We start from the raw sequence: 24855 nt of genomic DNA on the forward strand, positions 1-24855 counted from the left end.
TGGTAGTCTCATAATTTCTAGAGTAAGCAAGGAGGAAAACTTGTGTCAATCCCTTTTCCTCAGTAAGTGCCAACATGAGTCCGACCATACATTTCTCCATCTCCACAAGGGATGAGGTGTAGCTCGTTTCCATGTTTTGATTAAAGGAGACTCATAATTTTGTTGCAGCTTAATGTTGAAAGTATCAGATTAATGCTGAGGATTTTTCTCCAAGGCAGGCAGCTAAAAGCAAAGTAGTACTTGCGATAATGCTGCATGCCATAGCTTCCTACTGGTGATGACTTTGAGCTGCTTTCATTGCGGTTAGGAAGTACATCCAACCCTGAGGCTGCAGGGTCTCTTTGTTTTTGCCTGGCAGTGTAGGTTCTGGTGAGCACATCCATTTTCCAGGCTCCTCACACAGCTGTAGTGCGAGGGGAAGATGAGCCTGGTGCAATTGCAGTGAGTTTTCTGGTGACCACAGGTATGGGAATCCTTAGACTTGTGACTTAAAAAATAGACAATGGGGAGCAGTTTTGCAGACTTTTTTTATTCTGGAAAGTAATGTAAACATCTCTCATTTCTAGACCATAACCTAACTCTCACTGATTTACTGTCTCTTTTTTTATTTTTTTTTATTTTCCAGCATCATCAGCACCAGGCTGCTCAGGCACTCCACCTGGCAAACCCACAACAGCAGTCGGCAATTTACCACGCAGGTCTAGCTCCAACCCCACCTTCCATGACGCCAGGCTCCAATACGCAGTCTCCACAAAATAGTTTTCCTACAGCACAACAAACAGTCTTCACCATTCATCCCTCCCATGTTCAACCTGCATATACCAATCCGCCACACATGGCCCATGTCCCCCAGGTAAACACAGTTTAACAACCTTCAAGACTAAATGTCTTAATGCCACAAAGATAGGACAGTCGGGCCTGCTGAAGTGATTTCCATTCTGTCACCTCTCAGCACAAACTACCTGTTGTGTTACTTAGGTTTCTGTTTGTACATTGCCTTTCTTCTAGAATTTTACAAGATATTTGGACCTCAGCTTCCAATACCCAGTGCATCTACAACTGTAGTTTAATAAAGACATCTTAAGCTGGCACTGCAACTGAAGGAAATTGAGCTCTCTTCCCAGTTCCCAATTCCCATTCTTGTCCTGCCCCCCTCCCCCCCCCCCCCCTCCTCCATTCTGCTCACAGAACTGTTTGGCCATGCAGCAAACCAGACTGGGGACTTGATTCAACTGAAGTGTGCCTCCCCTCCCCCTATTTTAGGCTATTTCTCAGTCAAATCAGTTCACTACTCGGGTTCACTGCATGATCACAGGAAGAGCTGGCATAGAGAAAGGTTGGAGACGAGAGCTGGGTGGAAGAAAGCTGAATTGCTGCTTTTGGTGGCAGTTGTAGGCTTTGTGTTGTAGCCAAATTTGTACAAATACATTCAGTAAAGGATGATAGAAATGTTTACTGGGCAGTAGCAAGGCTGCACTGCAGTGGGAGATTGAGATTTAGTTCAGATGATTTGCAGGACAATCCTTGCTAAAAGAGAAAACTGCGTGTGTGTGTCTGGTTCTAGGCAGACTGCGTGTGCAGGAGATCCCCGATGGTTGTTGGGCAACTTAATGACAGTCTTTGCTACAGGATCAGAAACCCACTTCTCTTAACTGGTCTCTTGTGGTCAACTCACTGAAAAAAAGGATTTGGGGAAGAGAAGCACATGACTGATTAATCAAGAGCTCTGCGTAACGCAGCGCTGCAAAGATTTGCTGATGTTTACTAAATCTCATGGATTTAGTAAGCTTTGTCAAGGAGCAGACAATTAATCAGTAATTTGCCTGCACAACTCCTTCAGATCAAGTTGCCTGGCTTATTCCTTCCATACAGGCTAACAGAAGTTGAGATGTCATGACCTAACTGCAGGTAGGGAGGGTAGTCAAGTAGGACCCTGGTCCCATCCCGAATTCTGGTAAAATCTTCTGGGACAGTTAGTTAAGCAAATTAATTGTTTCTTTTTTTTTAAGAATTGTTTTACTGATGTTGAGTTTATAACTTTTTAATTCTGCTAAGCTTTTTTCTTTTTGCATTGTGGGAGGATAAAGAGAGGATGCCCAAATGTGACTCCTGCTATTGTGGCACCTTGCCACGTCCTCCCAGGCTGATTTCTGCCGGAAACAGATACTTGGCTTATGTGAGCTATTGCTCTGCTCTGGTGTGGTGGCACTGGTGTGAATGCCTAGGTCTAGGAGCTTTTTGAGATGCCTCGAGATACCACCTGCAGCTCTTTAGAAGGGTCTTCTTGGAAGCTTGGGGGTGAGTGGCATGCTCAGTGCCGTGCCTTGAAACGTGAAACACGTTTGTTTCAAAGGCAACTTAAAGATGAGAGCGTACAGGAGTTGTGCTGTACACACCATGGACAGACATGCGCTGCAGGATGTGGCCATTGTCTTCCTTTTGTGTGCCAAGCACTTCGTAAGCAAACCTTGCTAAAGCAAATCAGATGCAAGTTTTAGCCAGAACTGACTGCTTAGTCAGGATTTTTAGCAATTGCAGGCAAAGCCTGCTTTACCCTTGATTTTCAACGTACGCAGTCTTTTCTGCTGTAATTTTTTAGGGTGAAAATTACGATCTGTAATCCAAGATATTTATACCAGACTAACTGACTTTGAAATGAAGTAGTTCCCTAAAAAAAAAAAAACAAAAAATCTCTAATGAAGGAATAACTACAGCTCTGTAAGAAGTTTTAAATGTGTGTAATTATTCCATTGTGGGGAAACTAATCACTGGATTTAATAGTTTCTCAGCAGTGCTATTTCCAACTGCTGAACGCCATTGTGAAATATGTAGTAGGAGTTTCAGTTAGGCAAACACAGGGGATCAGTTGAATTTCCCTTCAGGTTCTCAGATGACTCAAGCTGTTAGACATATCTCACTTGAGAAGCAGTACTTGAAAATTCATTACAATGTACTGTCAGCTGCCAATTTGCAAAGTGTTTGAGCCACAGCGAAATTTTTTTATCCGGTGTGTGTCTGCATTGAATCCAGCTGCTATATGAATAGCTGCTTTATAGTTACGGCTGCTGTAATAGCATGTTTGTCAAAGTGAAAATGGTGCCCATCCTGGAAGGTGTTTTTGTTTCACAGCCTTATCTTCTAAGCCCTTTTTAGTGCAAGAATGAGATTGGAATTGCAGTTCCTGCCTTTAAAGGCTTCTTGAGCGCTATTAATACAGTGCAAGTCTGATAAAGAGTTTGAGGAATGTCTGTGATGAGTCAAATAACCCTTTTGTCTTCAAGAAATAAAATTGTAGCCACTACCTGCTATCTGTCTTTACTGGCCTGTGAAAGTCGTGAGGCTGCGATTGCTGCACCGTAGCACCCTGACAGTGGGATCCGGTAGAAGGACAAAGCAAGCCTTAGATGCAAATAATTTTTGTTTTCCAAGACAAACTGACTGAAAGCTCTAGGGATTCCTTAATGTGTTGTGCTTTTAAGAAACCAGTGTTTACTTGTTTTTCAAAACAACTGACAATCTCTAGAGTCATGAGCCTCTCTGAGCAAAAGAAGTCAACCGACAAGTTACTGAACTGGTTTGCCAGAAGGTGATCAGCCATAATGGAGATTAATCTCCTTTTTTCTGCTGAGACTTAATTATGATTGCTTAGATTACATGAGGACCTTAACTGTGATGAGCTTAACTGGAAACAGAACAAAGCTGACCTAACAGCATCAAGGGATGAAATCACTCATCTTAGAATGACTGCACAGATGAAAGATAGCGTGGGCACAGGTCACTCGAGAGCGTTCCTAGGGCAGGGAGCCATGAAAGAATGTGGAGCTGTGTAATGAGAAGGGAGCAAGTGATGCCAGAGCTTCAGAGCGTGTGAGGTTCCTATCTGTACCCAGTGCGTTCCCTGCATAGGAAGCGCTTTGATCTTGGTTACTAACAATAATGTTTTGAAGATTTGTTGCTGAGGTTTAAAAAAGATATATATCCCTCTGTTTAATGCTAGCAGTCTCTCCCAGTGTGCACTGTCCAAATTATTGCTGAAATTCAGAATGTGACTCGGAGCCAGCAGTAAGGATTTGAGCCTTTTTAAAAGTTATTACTTTAGTTGTTATTATCTTTTTTTTAATCCCTTTGTAGCTAATCTAGTTAAAATGGAGTAAATCTCCGGATTTACTGGTAGAGCTGGAAAAAATTCGCTAGTCATGTGGCCAGGAGAGATGCCTCCTTGTGACCATTATACTAAAGAGCTCTTTGTTTCAGGCTCATGTACAGTCAGGAATGGTTCCTTCTCACCCAACTGCCCATGCTCCAATGATGCTAATGACGACACAGCCACCTGGTGGTCCCCAAGCCGCCATCGCTCAAAGTGCACTACAGCCCATTCCAGTCTCGACAACAACACATTTCCCCTATATGACGCACCCTTCAGGTGAGGAGTGTGTGCCCGGGAGACCTGCACCGTAACTGAGCCAGGTCACAGTAGCGAGGAGAACTGTTACGAACCAGATTTGGGGAAAAGAATGACAAAAAAAAAATAAAAAGCCATCAGAAAACAAATGGAAGATGTCCTTTTTAGATGGCGGGCTGCTGATGGCAAACTGTTTGTGCATTTAGCGTTTGTACGTTGCCAGCCCAAATACAAGCATGCCAGATTTAGCTAATGTAGCAAAGACCTTGTTTCTGTGTAGCTGAAGTACAGAAGTGGATAACTGTGCAGACACTGACACGGTGGGGCTGTGTTCTTCCAGGTATTGCCGTGGTTTTGCTGTGGGGAATGGACTGTCTGCGTAGCCTGCTCATAATGATCCGGGGGGTTGTTAAATTTAAAGCGATCGGTCCCAAGGACAGGAGTGACAGTGTTGCTTGGGGTTAGTGCTGTTAGACTTCTACTGACCGAAGTAAGGTGACAATTGAAGTCTATTCTTTAATTCAGAGTAATATTCTGCAGCTTTACTTTTGGGGAAAAGTAGGTGCTATATGACTTCTTTCCGCTTTAAAGTTACTTAGATGTCTTTATCGTTATTTGTTTCCAAACAGCCTCTGATGTTATGTCTTGGGGAATGTGTGAGCAGAACAAGCTGCTTTGTGAGGGTTTAGGGAGGAGAGAAACATCCAAAGGACATCTCGATATGCAGGGTATTGTTTTGTTCTTTAAAAGGAAAAGGAAAAGAAAAAGAAAGTTGAGCTCAGTAGTTGTCCTGTGACCACTTTACTAGCAAACTGTTGTGTGGCTTGCCAATCTATTATTTACATTTGAACTTTTTTTTTACAGTACAAGCCCACCACCAACAGCAGTTGTAAGGCTCATCTGGAATAACTGAAAGGCTGGATACCTTTTGTAGGCCAAATACCCTCCTTCTACTGCTTCTGCCAACTGGAAGCACAGAAAACTAGAATTTCATTTTATTTTGTTTAAAAAAAAAAAAAAAATTGATTTCTTGTAACATCCACTAGGAATGCTAACAGTTCATCTTGCAGTGGGAGAGATTCGGACTGAGTAGAGGCATTTAGGAACTTGTGGGCTATTCCATAATTCCATGCACTGTATCTGAGTCCTGCAAGTGCCCCAACTCTGCTTGCTGAAAACTGGAAGTTATTTATTTTTTAATGACCCTTCAAAGTTATGAACTCATCAGCTAGCAAAAGAAGTAACAAGAGTGATTCTTGCTGCTATTATCACTAAAAATCAAGACTTGGAGATCCCTTTTACTTCTAACTAAACTTGAAACAGGTTCAGTAAAAAAAAAAAAAAAAAATTCTAATCGTCAAACTGATGAATTATTATTTATAAATCACGTTTGATGAGATGATCACTATCGTGAGACAGTGATGTAACTTTTAAGTTAAGAAAACTTTTACTTTGTAGATAATATAAAATAAAAACTAAAAAAAAAATTAAAAAATAAAAAAAGTTTTAAAAACTGACCTATGTATTGTTTGTGTTTTGCTTTACCAGTATCTCTCTTTAATATCTTCTCCAGCTTCAGACCTATGGAACTCCGTCAGGTGTATGTGACTTGCAGGGCCACTGCAGATACAAGTCGGAGGGTTCAGAACAGAAGTGTGAGTGCAGGTTTTAAAAGAATTTCCTCTGTTCGGGTCCATTCCCTAACGCCTCAGCCTCGTGCTGCTCTGTTGCTGTGCAGAAGATGTCACAAATGCATGAAATTAATGTAAGTAAATGCAGGTGGGCAGCAGGGGGCATGCGACCATCAAAAGTCATGATGGAGATTTGCTCCTGCTGGCAGGGAGCTTCCATTTCTGAAGGAGGGTTTGTGAGTTTGAGCAGCTCCTGGTCTGCTCATATAGCAGCACCATGGAGAATGAGGTGAAATACTAAAAGTGAGAAACGAGTTCTAAAAACAGTTTATTAAGAGCAGGTTTTTTTTATATTATGGTAAAATTGCATTATTCAAGAATAAGTTACTTGTACAGTACATACAGAAACAATATATAGAAAACCTACTATACAAGAAGAACTCTTCTGTGCAGGTGAAAAGTAGAACTTCCAAATCACTAAACTCATCCAACAGAACCTGTTGGCTTTAGTCACCCTAGAGGCTGGGTGGGAGGGCGTGCAGTGGCTGCTGGTGCAGGCTGTGCCCTGGTGGGAGCCAGCAAGCTCACCTTGAAGTTTGGAATGCTGTGTTCAGACACTTGGAGGCTTTATATGCTTGGTCGTGTGACAGCAGTGTTGTGTGGTCCGGAGGTGAAGGAACAAAAAGCCCCTCCCTGGCTCCTTCCCAGCACGCCGGTGCTGTTCCAGCTCACAGGGATTCCCTCTGCTTTGGCTCCACCTGGACCTGGAGCTCTTCCCCAAGGCTTTGCTATGGGATAGTTGTGCTTCAGCACCAGGTGGTGGTAGCAGTGTTGGGAACCTGCCTGGGATGCAGTGTGGCAGGGAGGGATGAGATAACTAAAAATGTTAATTATTGCTTTGTGTCAGGCACTGTCAGAACCAGGTCTCTGCAGTCCGAGCTGGAGAGTAAAGGCACTGCTCCTTCCCTTAGCATCCTTATTGCCAAAAGCAGTGTCCTGGGAGTGCCTTTCCTACCCTGTAATAGAGTATCTTCAGCACTGCATTAACCTTGCAGGGGGGCATGGTCTGATGAACTCAATGTACGTTTATCTAACCAAACCCAGTGGTTCCCCTTTGAACTATGCCAAATCCCGTGCAGTAGAAGGGCAGGCTAGGAACACTGTGTGTGTGGCTGCAATCCCTTTTCCCATCCCTTTGCTGCCTCTGTAGGGGAGCTGGGGTGAGACCCTCTCATCCTTTGGGGAAAAAAGCATTCAGATCTGGCTGCCTGGGGCACTTGCAGCATATGCAAGTGTTCCATGGGCTTGCAGAGCTTTGCTGTGCGGCTTCTCCCCAAACACAACAATCTGGGACCATGCACCAAGGAGGCATTGGCCTTTAAAGCCCCAAATTCAGGCCGCATTGTTCCTGATCTGCTGCTTTTTGGTGCAGGGGGACCATGTTGCTGCCTGCAGCCTTGGTGCAGCTCTGGGAAGGAAGAGAGCACAGGGGCTGCTCTGTTCCCCTGCAGCCTCCCTGTGTTTGGCAGCCCAGTAGGTGACAATGTGCAGTGTCATTTTCTCTGAAATGCTCCAGTTTGGATCTGGCTGCGATGGGGCAGGTAACGGGGTGTTGGTAACAGGAGTTGGGCAGAAAAGGCTTTGCATGCTCCAGATGCATAAAGTGGAGAATGGGAGCAGAGCAGGAGATGGAAGGCACAAAACTCCATATGAGTTTTCAAGGGGATGAAGCCACTTTCTCCTGTGCTTATGCATGGCAGTCACTGATCACAGCAGAGCTGTGCAGTTGGCTGTGGGCTGTGCAGGGCCAATGGTGCACACAGTGCATTCTCAGGCCCTTGCAAAAGCTTTGAAGCTCTGTATTGTTGGCTTTCAAATGAAATCCTAAATTAATGCTCTTATGGCTCTATTTTTAAAAGGGGGGAAGAGAAGATTCTCTTTAATTTGAGTTTGAGAGTAATGTTGCATTAGGAACCCTTGGGATTGAGCTGTGCATTGCAGGGGAGTGGGACCAGGTGCTATTTGGGGGTCCCTTCCAACTCAATTTATTCTGTGATCACATAAATGGGAGCTGAGCGCTGCCAATGTGCCCTGAATGTGGCAACGGCCCCAGCTCCCTCCTTTCTCCTGATAGAGCAGCTGATCCTCTCTCTAGGCACCAGCAGGTAAATGGGGCTCCATGCTTTAAGGGGACACATGTGGAGGCAGGTTAAAGTGCTGTTGTATGGGTATTACAGCTGCAGAAACACCAAACCTTCCTCTTCCTCTCGTAAGGCACGTTGGGTGTGCGGGCTCAGAGTGGCTGTGTGCTCCCTCTGCCCATTACTGCATAGCGTGGAACACCGCCATCCCCTCACGTGTTGTTTAGCAGGGAGGAAAAAAAGAGCTGAGCAGGGTGCACAGCCAAGGTACAAAACCATGGGGAAACTGAGTTTTGTGCTGGAAATGCCCCCATTGGTGGGGGATGCTTTGCTGTCAGTCTCCGCAGTAGCTCTCAGCGGTGGCACTGTTAGGGATGGAGCTGTTAGTGTTCACGTCTCAGTTAGCATCACGGTGTGGGCAACGCTGCTGCAGGATTGGCTGCAAGAGGCAAGTTGGGGAAAAAAAGGAAGGAGAAAAGCCAGTTTTTGCCTTGTCTGTAGAGATAAAACAAATCCTTGGCGAGTAGTAGCGTGGCACAGCCCCATCCCGGCTCGCGGGCAGCGCTTGGCCAAGAATTGTGAATCCATTTTTCATTCATTTGCTCCAATGGTGCAGATGCACCACACACCCTCGGCTCCTGCTGGAAGGGGCAGGAGAGCACAGGGTGGTGCGGTGTCCCCATGGTGGTTGTGTAAACAGTAATGAGAAAGCTTTGATAATACAAAAAAAAAAAAAAAATTTTTTTTTTTTAAATGGCCCTTTAACAGGCCCAGGAGAGGGAGCACACCCATACTGGAGTGAACAATGACCCCCTTCCTTGCAAAATTAAAAAATAACAATCCCTAACCAGAAGGAAGGAAATACATTCTTTTTCCTCTGTGCCACCCGGAGGGATCTCCGGGACTTCTCCACCAAAAGTGCATCCCTGTGCCCATCACAGTGGTGTGTATTGGTTGTCCACAGCACGCACACGGCCCCGGCCCGGGGCTTCCACTTCGTAGTCCGAATCACGGGGCCGTGCGCCATGGGGTGCCCCGTTGGGGTGTGAGCCCTGCGCCAACTCAGCCACCGGTGGCACCAGGTGGAAAATGGGCTCTGGAGGGGATTCGGAGGGGGTCAGGCTGAATTCTGGGCTCCAGAAGGGCAGTGGGACAGGGAGCGCAGGGCTGGAGCCAGGAGCTGCGGGCAGAGGGAGAGAGCAGATGCTTGAGGTGGTTCTGTCCCAGCGCGCTGCTGCTAGCACTGGAGTGCATCCCACAGAGATTGAAAGTAGATTCTGCTTGCCCAAAGTGGGATAGCCAGGAGCTCAGGTGTCAGCTTTTGGGACACTGTCCCGATGCTTCTGCTTCCCCTAAATGGGCACAGCTGCACCAACTGCCTCAGAGTCTGTCTTTTAGGGCTAGGACCCTCCCTTTGGGCAAAAACCCTCCCTTAGGGCCAGGACCCTCATCCCTGTCCCCCAGGACTCCCAAAGCCCAGAATGTTCATCCCCGGACTGCTGCCTCCTACCTGGTGGCTGGGGGAGGACGACAACATAGCTGGAGAGCCGGACATCGCAGGTGGCCCCACACTCCAGTGGGATGGGATACCTGTGGAAGTGGTGCAGCATCTCTGTGATGGAGGAGAAACGCAGGTGCTGGACACGGCACTGGCCCCGCTCTGTCAGCGACAGCCGCAGGTGCTGCAGGGAGGAGCACAGACCTGTTAGCCTTCCACCAGCTCCCTTGGTGGAGGAGATGACGGGAGACATGGGAATATTTGGGACGGATGGGGAAGGGAATAAATGGCCTTAGCATCATGTGATGCATCTCCAGCCCTGTTCACTGCAGGCTTTTTCCCTCTCTCAAGAATTGGGGATGGGGACACCAGCCCTCTGCAAGCACTGGGACAAGGAGAGCATCAGCTGGGGTGGGGGGTGAGGTTCTTGCAGAGGTAACATTTGCCACCCAGCTCAACTCAATCCAGCCCAACCTATCCCAACCCAATGTGTCCCATCCCATCTCCCACCTGTACCTTCGCTCTGCCCTGGAAGTTGAAGGTGAGCACATACTCGCCGCGGCGCGTCTCGCTCTGCCGCACCAGGAAGACACCGTGACCCTCCAGCCCCCCCAGCTGCACCAGCTGCGCTGCCTTCACGCGGGAGATGGGCCCATGGAACCAGGGGCAGGATGACAGGAATTGCTCCATCTTCGGTCCTGCTGTCTCCGCCGGCCCCCCTGGCATTGCCCCTGCCCAGACACAGGGACACCAGCAAGGGTGAGTGCCCCAGGGCAGTGAGGACCCTGCACAGCCCCACTCATCATCCTCATCCCTTCCCCTGTATCTCTGTCCTCCTTGCACCATTTGGGGCTGGATTAACTTCAGCCAGTCCCAGCGAGGTATGGGAACCCTCCTAGGGATGGTGTCCTCAACACCTCTGCTTTGTTCTCGGTGTCCCCAGGTGCTCACCTTGGTTTGGGGAGTCAGAGCTGGTAGCAGGGCTGGTGGCTGTGGGATCAGGGTGCCGGCCTGACAGGAGCTCAGGGTCACCCACATCCAACCTGCAAGGATGGGAGGAGATGGGATGAGTGCTGGGCACAGCATTTGAGGACATGCAGACTCAGGGGCCTGGCAAGTTCTTACCCCCTGCATGCACACTGCCGGATCTCGGCCATCCAGGAGCTGAGTTGCTGCTCGTCCCCCGCCTCAAACAGCACATCAGTAGCATTGGTGACCTGGGGACGCCACAGAGGGACATTAGAGGGAGATGTGCATCCCCATCGTACCCTCACCCACATGTAGGGACTGCTCAAAGCACAGCACCTCCACCCTACAAGCTGCATCCCCCCAGCATAAACCACCCTCCAAAGAGGAAGTGAAATTTGGCACAGGAGCATTGGGCAAGCCATGTGCATCCCAAAAAGGCTCTAAAAGGCCTCGGGGCCGTACCTTGAGGACAAAGGTGTGCAGGTTGTCAGGCATCTCGAGGCGCGTGCACCTCCGCACCTCCTGGATGGCCGAGCAGGCAGCGCGCAGCTTTGGCTTGGAGCCCTGCAGAAAGCAAGTGGCACAGCTCAGCAGGGTCATAGGGTGAGGAAATAGCCCTCTCTGGAGGGAAATAGTCCTCTGGCAAGGAAATACCCCATGTGGCAGGGACACGTCCCACATGGATGCTGCCCTGAGTTTGGCACGAGCTGTGCTGGGTAATGCACCTTAAGAAGGAACCCATCTCTGTGGTGCCATAATGCAGAGGAAAGGAGGGAGGAGGCATTTCCCAGTGTGTGCCAGGGAAATTGTGCACACTGAGAATGAAATCAGAGCCTGGCTGGTGAGAATACATTCATGGGACCCCCCAGGCACTGCCCTGGTGCCGTGCTGAGAGCTGCCCACTGCTGCCTGCCCGCTTTCACTCTGACCCAGGCACATGACAAAATGCTGAGCATGCACTTCCAACAACTCTAATAATACCCTGGCGGCAGCTTTCGGTTCCTCTGCTGCTGAGCTGCTGGGGCTGTGGTATGGGGCACCCACTCCGGGCTCTGGCAGTGCCTGGATGTTGCCAACCCCATGCCAGTGTGTGCGGGCATGCTGCCATGAGACCCATCCCTCTGTGCAGTGCTGAGCTGCCTCCAGGCTGCACTTTGCCATGCAACAGGGACAGGAATGTGACTTAGCTCTGCACTCACTGCTGCAAAGCCATTCCCATCAGTGCACACCTGCTCCTTCCAGCGCTGGAAGTCACGCTACATTTGGTTGTGCTCTTTCTTTTATTTTTTTTTTTTGCCTTCCCTTCCCCCCCACCTCAATCTCGCTCTCAACCAAGGACTCGGTGTACTCTGGGGCCGGAAGTGCAGCGTGAGAGGGAGCAGCCCTTATCAGCTCTGCGCTGTGCTGAAAGAAAGTTCTTAGAAGTCGGCTGCGGCTCTGCGCCCTGCCAAGAGCCACCGCAATCAGTGTCGGAGCTGCACCACGTCCCCATGGCTTTGTCCTCCCAGGGACAGCAGAGTCTGCGGCACAATGCCCAGCACGAGGAGGGGACGCTGCAGTGCCCATCCCATTGGGTTGGCACATCCCCAGGCTCACAGTGTCAACGTGGCGCAGGCGTTATCGGCACACGTAGCCCGGTCACCACGCTGCTCGCTCTTTCTTGGAGGGGGAATTCCAGGAAAAGGAATTTCGGCGAAGCCTTGTGCTCAGCTCTGCACGCAGAGCTTGAGGGAGAAGGAAATGATGCTGCCAAGAGATACGATGCCCCAGCACCACGCTGGCTTCGGAGAAGTGCCTACCGCAGGCACCGTGCTGCACCTGACCGCGAGATGCCCCATGCGATGGCGGCCCTACCAAGAAGTGCCTTTCTTGGTAACCAGAAGTGCACACTCAACACTCTGCATGCTCACAGGCTTTGTATGGGCAGAGATGCCACAGCCTCCTGGAGCCCAGGGAGTTTGGGATGAGATGGGAGCATAGAATGGAGTCATGGAGTCATGAGGATGGGATGGAATGGAATCACAGAATAGCATTATAGAATGTAAGCTCAGTAAGAATGGGATGGGATGGGATGAGCACTGCAAATGCTGCTGTTCTCACTCTGCTAAATTCACCCCACTGCTCCCCAGAGGATCTGGAGGGTGGAAGGGGAATCCCAGTGCCTATGTGAGCACCCGACAATGACCTGGGTTGCCAGCTCCATGGGGACCGGAGGACCATGCCAGGTCCCAGCACCATTAAAATGAGTGCTTGAGTGCAACATCCTTCTACCTGTGGTCTGCCAAACCCCAACCATTTCCTAAAGTTTAAAAATACTGTGTGAATTGAGACGGGTCACACTTCAAGCCCCACTACCATGTTGGGGATGTTGTGTAAAGTGGCAGGGAGTGACAGCTTTGGTGTGGCAGTGACAACAGTGGCACAGCAATGATGGCAGCAGCACAGCCATGATAGTGATGGCATGTAGATAACAGCGGTAGCACAGCAATGATGGCAGTGACATAGTGATGGCATGGCCACAGCAGCAGTGTCATAGCAATGGTGACAGTGGCACAGTGGTGATGGCGATGGCATGGTAATGGTCGTGGTAACACGGCAATGAGAGCAGTGGCACAGCAATGATGGTGGTGGCACAGTGATGACACAGCAATGACAGCAGTGGCACAGCTCCAGCAGTAGGGCCAAGGCCACGAAGAGCAGAAGCAAATCCTTTGAGTGCAGCCAATCCATGTGCTGGGGATTTCCCCATGCTGGCTCTTTCGCTTCCACCTTGAGCCATGCCATGGTGTATGGGTGAGATCTGTCCCTTCTGGTAAGCCATGGCTCAGCTGTTCCATTACACAGGGGACAAACCTCAGCCAGTGGCAGAGTGACACAGCTCAGCCCCGCTGGGGTTCCCACAGAGAAGGGACAGACAGATGGAGGGACAGACGGGGCACTGAGATTTGCAGCAGAGCGGGTGCTGCGTTATGCCAGCCCCAAACCACATCCTGCACCCGTGGCCCCGGGGGAGTTTTCTGAAGTTTCCCAGGGGGACGGTGGCATGCAGTCATGGGGGGGTGAGGTTCCCATTGTTCCCACACAGAGCAGCAACCTGGGGACATTATGGGCTCAGGGCATTCGTCACACTCATCTCTGAGGGTCTGCACCAGAGGTAATCCCAGCAGATATCTTGGGAGCAGGCGCCAAGGCTTATCCTATCACACATCCTTTGGTTCTAAGGCACTGTCAACCCCAGTGCTGGCCATCCAGCAGCTGATCCCAATGCCCTGTAGGGTTGGCAGTGTAGCTGATCCCAGCGCTCATCCTTGGACAATCCCAATGCTCATCCTTGGCCGCTCACATCACAGCGGGTCTTGAGGGCACTGGACCCATGCGGGCAGCCCCGTGATGGCTCTGGGGGATTTCTGAGCTTTTCCATTCATCCTTGCCATTTCCCAGCAGCCTTTCTTCCACTGACCACAGCTTCTCCCTGCCTCTGCTTGGCCCTGACCCACAGCCCCTCCTCTCTTCCTTTAATTCTCCCGCAGCCTCTTCCTCCTCTGCCCTGTTTCCTCCTCCACACTCGGTGAAGGGATTTCCCACACAGGCACCGCGTCCCTCACCCCATTTTGGCGCTGTGTCCCACTCCCCATGTGCTTATGGCAGCCATGGCTGGGAGAGCCATGTGGCATGTAGGGGCCATTCACTCTGAACCCAACTGACAGCAGCACTGAGCACCTTCACGGCTTCTCTGCTCTGGGCATGGGCTGTAAATATAAGGGCTTTCCTGCCTGTTGGACAGAGAAACGTGAGCACTGCTGTGGTGGGGGGAACTCAACACCACCTCCCTCCCCCCCATCACCTCCTGCTTGCCATCACCCCAAAAAAGTCCCTTCCAATCCCACTGCCAACCCCAAATTCCCCACTTGGACAACACCAGACAGGAAAACAAATCTCCAAAGCCCGTGGTGGGGATGGAGATGTCCCTGAAGGGAGCGGGTTGGGTGGCTACAAGGGGCCCTGTTGTGCCAGTCCCAGGCACAGCCACAAGGCACAAAGCACCCTCTGTTCCAGTCTCTGGTGGCTCCGCGCTGGTGCAAAGTGCTTTGGGGGAGCGCAGCCCCCAGCTCCCAGATCAGCTATTTCTAATGGAGAAATAATTGGGGTGCAGGGAGTGCCCCCCAGAAAGGCATCGATGCTGCTCAGCCCCATGAGGAGGGATGCAGGGGGCTGGAAACCCACGTGCTCTCAGGGCTGACTGCCCCTCTTTGTGCATTGATGAAAAGGCCCATAAATAAGGCAGAGGCTGCTTCGCAGGCAGGGCATGAATGAGGAAACGTCCCTCTGAAAGCCCCGTGCGCTGCACGCGCCAGCACGGCTGAATGTCTCCCATTCAGCCCCAGCACTGCAGTTCGGGGGGAATCGGGGATGGGAGCGAGGGGGGACGCTCAGCTTCAGCCAAACGCAATGCGCTCTGTTGGCCAAATCCACAGCCACAGTAGCACTGCTGGACCCCGACCCACGGGTGCTGGGCTCCCCAAAATGCTCACAGCTGAGTGCATCCTTCCACCAGCTATGAAAAATGGGCATGCAGAGCAGTCGCCCTCTGACCTGGCTCCATTCATCCCGAGCAAAGCAGCATTTTGGAAAAGCAGAGCTATAAACAGGAGAGCTTCACGCAGCCAGTGCTTGCCAGCCGCTTGGAGTTTTATTTTCAGACAAACTCGCTTCCAGCGTGGGCTGTTTTAATAATTTCCTGGCATAAATAAAAGAGCTTGGAAAGTAAACAAGGTGGAGAGGGAGCGGGCGGGAACCACTGGGGCTGAGTCACCCCAAGGGCTGCAGAACCCCGTGCCTGTGGGGGTGTTCACTCCTCCTTTGCTCCTATGGGTGATGTGCAGGAGCAGAGTTGGGTTTGGCACCACGTGGGATGCGAATGTCAAGAATGGAGAGCACAACTGAACTCTAGACGTAGGTCAGTCCCAAAACAGGTTGACCTGTCCACCCTGCTGAGCTCTGCTTAATCATTAGCATCATCACTACTAAAACACCATTTCTGTGATGCTGGAGCAATGGGGACCAGCGTGGAGCAGTGTCCCTCTCAGACCCAGGGCTTCTCCAGCCCTGCACAGATCTCATAAATATTTACCTTCGAAAGAAGCAGCACTCAGCCCTGACACAACCACATCCTGGACCAATAACAAAAAAAAAAGAAAAGAAAAGAAAAAAAGGAGCTACAATCACCCAAAAGCACCACCACGCGCTTTACATCAGCAGGTGCTGCACACGCTGGGACCCCCAGATTGCGCACAGGGGAAAGGCAGTGGGTTGGGGCACTTTCCCAGTCCATTTTCTGGAGGTTCTCCACTTCTCTCAGTTTTTCTCACTCCTTGGCACTCATGTGACCCTTTCCTACCCAACAGTGTTGCAGCATCCTGCAGGGTAGAAGCTGCCATCCCCATGGGCAGAGAGACCACAGCAGTAGGGCAAAACCACCGCAAATCTTCAAGAATTGGGTCAAAAAGAAAAGAACTCTCCGCTCTTCCCTCCAAGCAAACCCTGAGAGCCCCAGGGCAGGGAAAGGGGCAGCTTCACCCTTCCCATGTGAACCAATCAAGCCCTGGCAGGCTCCATCCCAGCAACACGGTTTCCAAAATAAGAAACTCCTCTCTTCAGCAATTAATGCCGGAGCTGTGGTTACGCTGCTAAAAGTGGGTTCATTTATTTATTTATTTATTTATTTTTTTTTTTTCCTCCCCCTCCCATGCATGACCAAGGATGGAAAAAGTTGTGGTTAATAAATGACAAATAACCTTTTGTCTCATCGCCCTTCCCCGCCGCATGCCCTCACCCTGAAATACAAGAAAAAAAATAAAAATAAAAAAGGGGGGGGGGGGGGGGCCAAAGAAAGAAAAAAAAATTCACCACCGAAATCTCACAGAGCCCAGGCTACACCCAGCTCAGCCTTCGAAGAACGGCAGCGAGGGGACGTGCTGACACCCGCTGTCACCAGGAAGGCTGTGGGTGAGAGGGGATGCGGCACTGGCTCAGGGCAATGGGAGCTGCGTCACTGCCCTGGGGTTGTTTCATGGCTTTATGGCAATGAGGGAGAAAAGTGTAGCGTAGAATGGGTCCTGAGTAGGGATAGCGATAGAGTGTGAGGTGCTCCCATCCTCTGCGTGGGGTTTGCTGCTCAGTGCCCATCCCTGTTTGCCAGAGGCAAAAAGGTGGGGATGCACGGGGTGGCTGTGGATCAGTGAGTGGTGTCCCAGCCTTGAACCATAATTAGAGCTCACTTAGAAGAGTAAACACATTTTGGATTTGAAGCCACACTGTGCAACAAGGGATAGGATTTGCTCAAGTCTCTGCCTGGCACAGCGGTGCCAACGCAGCCACCATGGCCATGCCAATGCTTCTTCCAAAAATGTAGTCACTCTATCCTGTCTCATCCCATCTCATCCCACTGGAAACTGCAACACTGGGACCTTTCCAACCCATCTCATTTTGTGGGGACCATGGCACCAGGACATTCCCATGCCATCCCATGGGATCAGTGACACTGGGCCATTCCCATGGCCATCAATCCCATGGGAACCACGCACCACGACATCCCCCATGGCTTTGGGTCTGGCACGGGAGCCCCAGGCTGAGAGCTGCTGGCTCAGGAGAGTGCACTTCTCAGAAATGAGCTTCAGGTGAAAGGAAGGGGAAAAGACACCAAAAAAAAAAAGAAAAAAGAAAAAAAGGAAGTCACAGCAGTCTCACACTGAGCAAAGAAGCAAAGATAAAAATACTGAAAAATACTGAAAACACTGCTCCTCCCGAGGCTGAGGACGTAAGAGCTGTGACAGAGGCACCTCCGTCTGCACCAGAAAGAGCCTTCCCAGCTCATCTCAGAGTACAATCTTTTACGGGATGTGATGGATTTCATTAAAATGCCATCAAGAAACCAGCACAAATGAAAATCCCATTTCCCTTCCCCTTCCTGTAAGAACATCTGGTCAACATAAACGGCTCGAGACATTTCCGTTGCAAATCCCAATTTTCACGGGGTTTAGGGCTTGGCCATAAAACACGCACGTGGGGCTCAGCAGACGGACAGGACGGTCCCAAGCCTGGTGAGCTCCGTCCCTGCAGACGGGCAGGGCACAGCCCAGGGCACAAATGCCCTCTGTGCAGCTTCCAGAGCTACCAGATCCGTGAGGATATACGGTGCGGTAGAGCAGAAAGCCCCAAGTGAGGAGGAATGGCGAGCACAACAATATGAGACATCAGAGAACCCACACCCGCCTGACGCCCAGGGCCGTGCTCAGAGCATGGCACAGCTCTCCATGCCCTCATCCCGTCACCAGTCACAGCCACCCAAGCAGCAACAGCAAGCAGAACAGCACTTAAAAAGTGGAAAATAAAGCAAGGTTGGCCAGTACCAAGCTCTGTGCTGTGGAACAAAGGTGCTCCGTGTCCCATAAACCCAAAGGGAAGGGCTGAGCCCCAGCCCGGCTCCTGCAGCCCTGCGTAAGCGAAAGCGGCGGCCGCTGCCACACGTGACACCAAGCTGCGAAAAGCGAAAGCGCAGCGGCGCATGGGGACACCGCAGGGACGCCAGCTCCTCCTGCTCCTCCAAGTCGTGGTGCTTTGCTCCGAAGCATAATTTGCTCAGAGTTAAATAAGTGCAAATTAAACATATATATATTAATAAATAAATAAAAAAAAAAAAGTAAAATCAACCCCCTACTCGATGAAAAGCCCATCCTGTTCCGGCGGCGTCAGCCCTGCCATGTGCAGGAACTGGCTTTTTAAAGATTAAACACCATGGCTAAACCCTGCTGCCACCCAGATCCAGCACTGCCAGCGCTGGTCAGCCCCACAGAAGCACTCACAAAATAAAACTGAGATCTCTGCAGACCCCACAGGGAGGGGATGGAGCTGCTTTTCATTCCCTGTTTCCGTTTGGAATTTCCCTGGGAGCCACAGCACCGTGAGGCCCATCCCTACATGAGTCTGGGGTTGGCTGACCTGGTTCCTGGGGATGAGGGATTCCGCCAGCAAGACCACCAGCCGCTATCCCAGGACCAACCCTGCATCCATGCACAAGGCAGGTGCTCTGCTTCCAGCTGGGAAAGCGGGGAGAAATGCAAAGAGCATCACAAAGAGCATGGCAATAATTTGTTCTTGCAAACCACCATTGGCATGGGATCACCGAGTTCCCTTCCAACGCAAAGCCATTCTACAAACTGCTTGCGGTTTGGGCTTCCATCCCCGCCTGACCTGGGGGCCCCTTGAAAGCCATGGCATTCTACAGACCACTCAGTTTGTGCTCACACTGCCCTTGACATGGAGACATGGCGTCATTGAGGTCCCTCCCAACCCAAGTCTTTCTATGATTGATTCTATGATCCAAATGGAGCCCGGAGCAGCATTGCTCATCCAAACCCATCACATCACCCCACACAGAAAGTATCTCCTTACCTTGGGTGGATCAAAGAGCTCTAGCACATACTCCTCACCATCGAGCATCCCTGCCCTGCGCAGCACCAGGCGGCAGCGCTGCCAGCGCGTCCCACTGTCCAGTGATGTCTCATCCAGCAGCCCATACCGCAGCGTCCCCTCCTTGCGCACCTCGGGGGGCTGCTCCCGGGACAGCCCCCAGGGCAGGATGCGTTTGCTCAGTCCCGATTTGAGCGCAGCCTCTGCCACTTCACCATCGGCTTCCATGGGGAGAGCATCCGAGGAGCGGCGGCGGAAGAGGCTGCGCCAGCTGCGGCGGAGCTGGCTGAGTGAGAAGGGTCTCCGTGCCGGCCCCGTCAGCTCCTCCGAGCTCCATGATTTGCGCAGTCCTGTGGGGGGCTCAGCTGGGGGCTCAGGGCGAGTGGGCAGCTCTGCTTCGCCTTTGGAAGCCGCCGTGCCCAGGGAAGGGTTTGCATGCTGGCGCTGAGTGTCCCGGTAATCCCGTGCCGGGCCGGCAGGCAGGATGCGGAGCTGACTCATGGCAAAGCCCTCCTTCACCTCATTGCAGAAATATTGCTGGAAAAGGTCGGCGAAGCGCAGCGAGAAGTTCTCAGCAGCCAGCAGGTCATGGTGCGGGTGCTCGGTGGCGAAGCGCAGGTAGTGTCGCGCCAGCTCCTTGGCGGTGCTGATGGCGTGCAGCTCACAGAACTCATGCCAGCCCCGGGGATACGCTGGCGTGCCGGCCGGCAGAGCGTGCCCATTCATTGCCGTGGCTCCAGCGAGGCGGCCGCGCTGCAAGACAGAGCACAGCGGTGCCATCAGGATGGATCCTTCCCCAACACCTCCCCACTTGGCCACCCTCATTGGCACCAAATCCGTTCATCCCCCAGGACGCATTGCATTCAGCTTGGCAAGAAACCACAATGGCTCACAACCCGCAGCCCGGCAGAGCACCACATGTCCCAGATGCCAGCCCCCATAGCCCTGGCTCTCCGTGCCTCAGTTTCCCTGCCTGCACAGCGTCTGCGTGGCTTCCTGCCCGCACAGCTGCTGGCGGCTCCCACAGGACGTGCGGCCCGGCTGTATCCGCTTTCATTCTGCCAAGGGCTTAACAGCGCTGATGGGTTTCCCTCCTGGGAACTATTTCAGCTGAGCTGATAAAACTGTCGGGGGAGGGACAGGAGGGGAGGAAACCAAACAAATTGCTGCTGCAATCCAGTGAGGGAGCTGCTTTGTGCAGCAGATTCAGACAGAGCTGCAGCCACGCTGACAGCACCGAGATGAGTGAAGCATCCCCATGTGGACTCAGATGGGGCAAAGAGGAGCATCTGTCCATCCATCCATCCACAGTGTCCACGCAATGTCCCTGCCACATCCCACAGCACTGCATGGAGCAACACAGCTGCTCCTCTCTCCGTGCTTAAAGCATCCTTTCAACAAATGCAAATCCACTTCCAATGTCAGTTGTGTCCAACCGGACACAACACACAGATAGTCTCAAAGAACCTTAAAAGCGACCTGCTCCCCTGTTCAGGGGTACCTTCCATGGCTGCATTTGGACACATGGAGTGCCCCAGGCTCTCCACGCAGATATTACCACCATGTCCATCAATCCGATGGCCCGAGGGACCCTTCTGGGCTCCGATGCGGCCCCATTGAGCCCTGCAGCTCCCCACAGCTGGCGTGGCCCCACTGTTCCCCCCGTACCTTGTGCTCGCACGCAGCATTTATCGGGGCCGTGCATTCTGCTCAGGCAGGAAACATCCTCCAGCCCGCCCGTATCCTGCCGCACCACGCACCACCGCCTCCCCACAGCTGCTAGAAGGGAAGGAAAAGTGATTGCATTGCTTTGGGGCGGGGAATAATAATAATAATAGTGATAATAAATATATAAAAAAATAAAAGCACAAAGGAAGCGAGCGAGGAGATTTTGAGAGCGGCAGATCAGCTTTGCAGACAGGGTGGCGATAACACTGGGAACGACAGCCTCTATCTCTGCTCACCCGCCGGCCTTCTGAGTACATGCTGTGCAGTTTCTGGGTGATGGGAGATGTTATCGGCCCCACGGCCCGGCTGAGCCCCACAGCGGGCCCCGCACGCGGCCGTCTATCAGCACCACCAGCCTGCCCATGACTCAGCACCCTATGGCTGCGCTCACGCTTCCGCTGGCACCCGGGGATTGCCGGCACACGCAGAGCCTGCGGGGACAGTGCAGCAGAGCACGTGGATGGATTTGGAGCTTTGGAAGAGGTTGGATTTGGGGACGCTGGGATTCATCTGTGGCGCATGGTGGGAAGGAGTCCGAAATCACAACGTGCATTTTCCAGCTGGGATGAGGATGGGAATGCAGCCCCAGTGCTTGCGGCATCACCTTTGCCCCCAGAGCGCTGAGATGGAGGAGGAGGGATGTTTCATCTGAATGCAACTCAAACGGATTTTGGCATCGCATTCTGCAGGTCACCACCAAGCCAAAGCAATCACCACAATGGCACACTGCGTCCATTTGCACCCAATGGAGAATCCCACCCACCCCTGGGCACGGCCTTGCCCATTGGGATTTAGGGCTCTTATCTGGAGGCAGTGGAAAAGTGCAGAGCCCGTGCTGCTTCGGAGCTGTTTTGGGGTTGCTTTGGGGTGCAGGGCCAGGAGCAGCCATCTCTTGGAGAATAGAGGGATGAGACAGGATGGAGCACAACAGGATGCAACAGGACTGGATGGGATGAGATGGATGGGACCAATCGGCCGCGCTTTGATGCGGGTGGTGACAACAAGCCCCAGCCTGCGCCAGGATCCGGCCCTGCAGCTGCACCGCCTCCAGCACTCCTGGGAGATCTCATTAAAGTGCTCCCACCGACCCTACTGCCCAACCCAGAAAGCGTCACTCCGGCCCCAGGGTTTTGGGAGCAACAGCAGCGATCTGAAAATGAAACCAGCCCCGGCCCCTTGCTGCGAGTCAGCAGTGGAAATGGGATTTGTGCACAGATACGGCTGTAGCCAGAGTAGAGGAAAAGCTGTGCACTTTCAGCTTCTCTTTTAGGATGCTGTTCTCAATTCATCCTACAGGCGATTTTCCGGAGGGGCTGGGGAACGCCCCGCAGCTCCCCGCTTCCCGACTCACACAAACACAGCGTTCCCACAATGCCGCGAGCGGAACATTGTTCCTTCCCAGGATGTCCTCCATGAAAAGAGCTATTCTGAGCCAGGCAGCAGCCGCCGCTCTTGGCACGGCCCCGCAGCCCAGCACAGAGCAATGAACGGCACTTTTCAGTGCTGCTGCATCCAGCTGGGGGGGCTCAGGGATGGTGGGGGTGGGAAGCTCTGTTGGCATCCCAATGGCGTGGCTCAGTCCCTCTGCAACCAGTTCCTATAGGACCCCATCTCACTGCTATGGGGCCGGGGCGGTAGGAACTGACAGCTGGATGTGATCCCCAAAGGAGAATGTGACTGTTCGCAGCACTGGGCACTGAGATTTGGCATTTTGCAGCCTGAGAAGGTGGAGACGGAGAGCAGCCCCCTTTGTCACCCTATAGAGACAGATGCATCACCCCATGAGAACAGATACCTGTTCTGAGCTGGCCCACAACACGATGCATTCTTTGCCCTGGGCACAATCGTGTTAAATAGCCTTGGTGCTGTGCTCATGGCAAATCCAAGCTGTTTTATGGCCTTTCAGCCCATGTGCGGCTGAGCCTCCACTCCCTCCTGGCCTTTACATCCCATGGCTGCATCCCGGCTGTCCCAGCACCCATGGCACACTGCTGCCATCCCCCTGCTGCAGGCACAGCCCTGCAGGACGATCCCTGCTGTTCCCAGGCTGGTTTTCCTCTCTTGTTCCACTTTCTAAAGATGCATCCATGTGTCCTGCTAATATGCCCACCGGCGTAACAAAAGCCACCCTACTGAAGGCCGTCTCTGCCCTTCAAACAGTTCTGCAGCACTGCAGCCACCTGTGAGCAAAGCCAACATTGCAGCCCATCAAAGCTGGGGGACAGCCACGGGTTCAGCCCCGCAACCACCACCCGGTGCAGAAGGGATGGGGCTCTCCCCCTACACCCTGCAGCTGTGCAGCAGGATGGGGCCCTTCCTCCTTTCGAGCCGCACACCGCAGCCCTGCCAGCAACTCTTGCACTTTCACTTTGTGCCTCAAGCTGGGATTTGTCTAAACGCCATTGCTTTGCCCCAGTCCCTCCCCTGGGGACACTGCATGGCTGGGGGGAGGACACACAGGAGGTCTCAGAGTCCAAAAGCACACAGCCCAGAGCAAAGCAGGGCAAAACGAACACGGATCTTCCCAGAGACTGTAAATACATAACGGCAAAGGAGGGGGAAAAAGTAAAAGAAAAGTACTGGGAGGGGGCTAAGAAGTCCTCCATGCATCGAAATGAGCTGAAAAGAAGTCCAAGGGGCTGAGCCAGTCCTGACCCCGCAGCCCCAAAGCACACGGGACACGACTGGGTTCCAGCGCAGCACCGCTTCCTCCAGCTGCTTTCACTACCAAAAGCACAGCAGCCCCAAAAGTCCCAGCAAGCCCAGCACATCTTGAATCCATTTGCAACAGCAATGTCGAAATCGCAGCTCGACAGCTCGCTCCGGTTTCCTTGACAGTAAATCCCAGCGGCGGCCGCATTGCTCCCGGTGCCGGAGCCAATGGGTCAGGGCTCTGTGCGGTGACCCCAACTGGCACAGCGGGGCTGACACGAGGACGTTGGCACAGCACTGCTTGCAGTGCATCAGCCTCGTGTTCAGGGGCCCCGCGTGTGCCAAACCACGCAGCACTGCGAGCCAGCAAAGTGCGTGGGGCAGAAGGAGAGTGGGGTGGGCAGGGGGGCACCCCTAACTGTGGGGCAGCATCACCCCTTTTAGGGTCTTGCACCCTCCCTAAGGGACCATCAGACCTGAGCCCTCTGTAAGGGATCACCATCTTTTTGGGGTCCTGATCCTAAAGGATCACACCAACGGTGGATGGAGCACAGTGCCCAGGATAGGAGTGCTAGGACCCCCCAGAAGAGAACAGAGAACACAGAAGAGGGAGTGCCCAGGGGTTAAGGGGTGCTGGGATCCTCAGTGATAAGAACAGGAGCGCCCAGAGGTGCTGGGATACGGAGCACACACTGCAAACAGAAAGAATTCTTCGGGAAAAGTGGACCCGGGATAAGGACGGCGGTGCGGGGGGCTCGGGGGTCCCCGCTCCGGACTGGGGCACAGGAGAAACGGCCGCCCCGCGTTCCCTCCTCCACTTTCCCTTCGCAGTCGCTTCCCGGAGCCGCCCGCCCCGTCCCGGCCCCGCTCAGCTCCGCGGTTACCTGCACGAGAAAGCGTCCGAGAGCCGCTCGCCCATGGTGACACGGCACGACACGGCTCAGGCAGGAAACCGATGCGAAGCGCTCCGCATTTCCGCCGTGCGGAGGAACCGCGGGGCGCGGACCCCGGCCCCGGGGCGTTATGTAAAAGCGGCGCCGCGCGGCGGACCGAGGGCGGAGGCTGCGCGGGGGCGGAGCGGGAGCGGCACCCGCAGCTCCTCCGGGAGCTCCGCCGGGGCCCCGCCGCGGCCGTTCCGCGGGTGCGCAGCGCTCCGCGCCCTTCCCGGCATCTGATGGCGCAAACCGCGCGCGTTAGGTGTTTAGGATTCGGGGCGGTTTTGTAGGGGGCGAATGGGGTTCCGCAACACTGGGCCGTTCGGGGGATCTGAGGAACGGGAGCTCTGCGGCGGTGGCGGTGGGTGGGACGCCGTCCCGGAGCCCGTTTCCCAGCGGTTCCCTCTGCCTTTCGGCCAAGGAAGTTGGC

General features: G+C 52.7%; 2 protein-coding genes across 9 annotated transcripts in view; one reads left to right on the forward strand and one right to left on the reverse strand.

Annotated features, from left to right (window-relative positions):
* ATXN2 (ataxin 2) overlaps positions 1-5919 on the forward strand; it is a 50023-nt gene extending 44104 nt beyond the window's left edge. For 6 of the 8 annotated variants that reach the window (XM_042865553.1, XM_042865549.1, XM_042865550.1 and 3 more), the window contains 2 exons: positions 626-853; positions 4255-5919. In XM_042865553.1, the coding sequence (XP_042721487.1) occupies positions 626-853; positions 4255-4458 (432 nt within the window). In that variant the 3' untranslated portion in view covers positions 4459-5919. The remainder of the gene's footprint in view (positions 1-625; positions 854-4254) is intronic. The other 2 variants (XM_042865551.1, XM_042865552.1) reach the window with 1 other exon arrangement.
* Positions 5920-6342: 423 nt separating this feature from the next.
* Positions 6343-24661, reverse strand: SH2B3 (SH2B adaptor protein 3). The gene is given in 10 exon segments (XM_042865558.1): positions 6343-9354; positions 9685-9856; positions 10189-10403; positions 10624-10715; positions 10798-10889; positions 11104-11205; positions 19093-19863; positions 24375-24420; positions 24422-24616; positions 24618-24661. Coding segments are annotated over 10 exon segments (1974 nt in total). The 3' UTR covers positions 6343-9109.
* Positions 24662-24855: the final 194 nt, after the last annotated feature.

Source organism: Lagopus leucura, unplaced genomic scaffold (genome assembly GCF_019238085.1).
Source record: "Lagopus leucura isolate 7727_CA_CO unplaced genomic scaffold, USGS_WTPT01 Super-Scaffold_806, whole genome shotgun sequence".
NCBI classification, from domain to species: domain Eukaryota; kingdom Metazoa; phylum Chordata; class Aves; order Galliformes; family Phasianidae; genus Lagopus; species Lagopus leucura.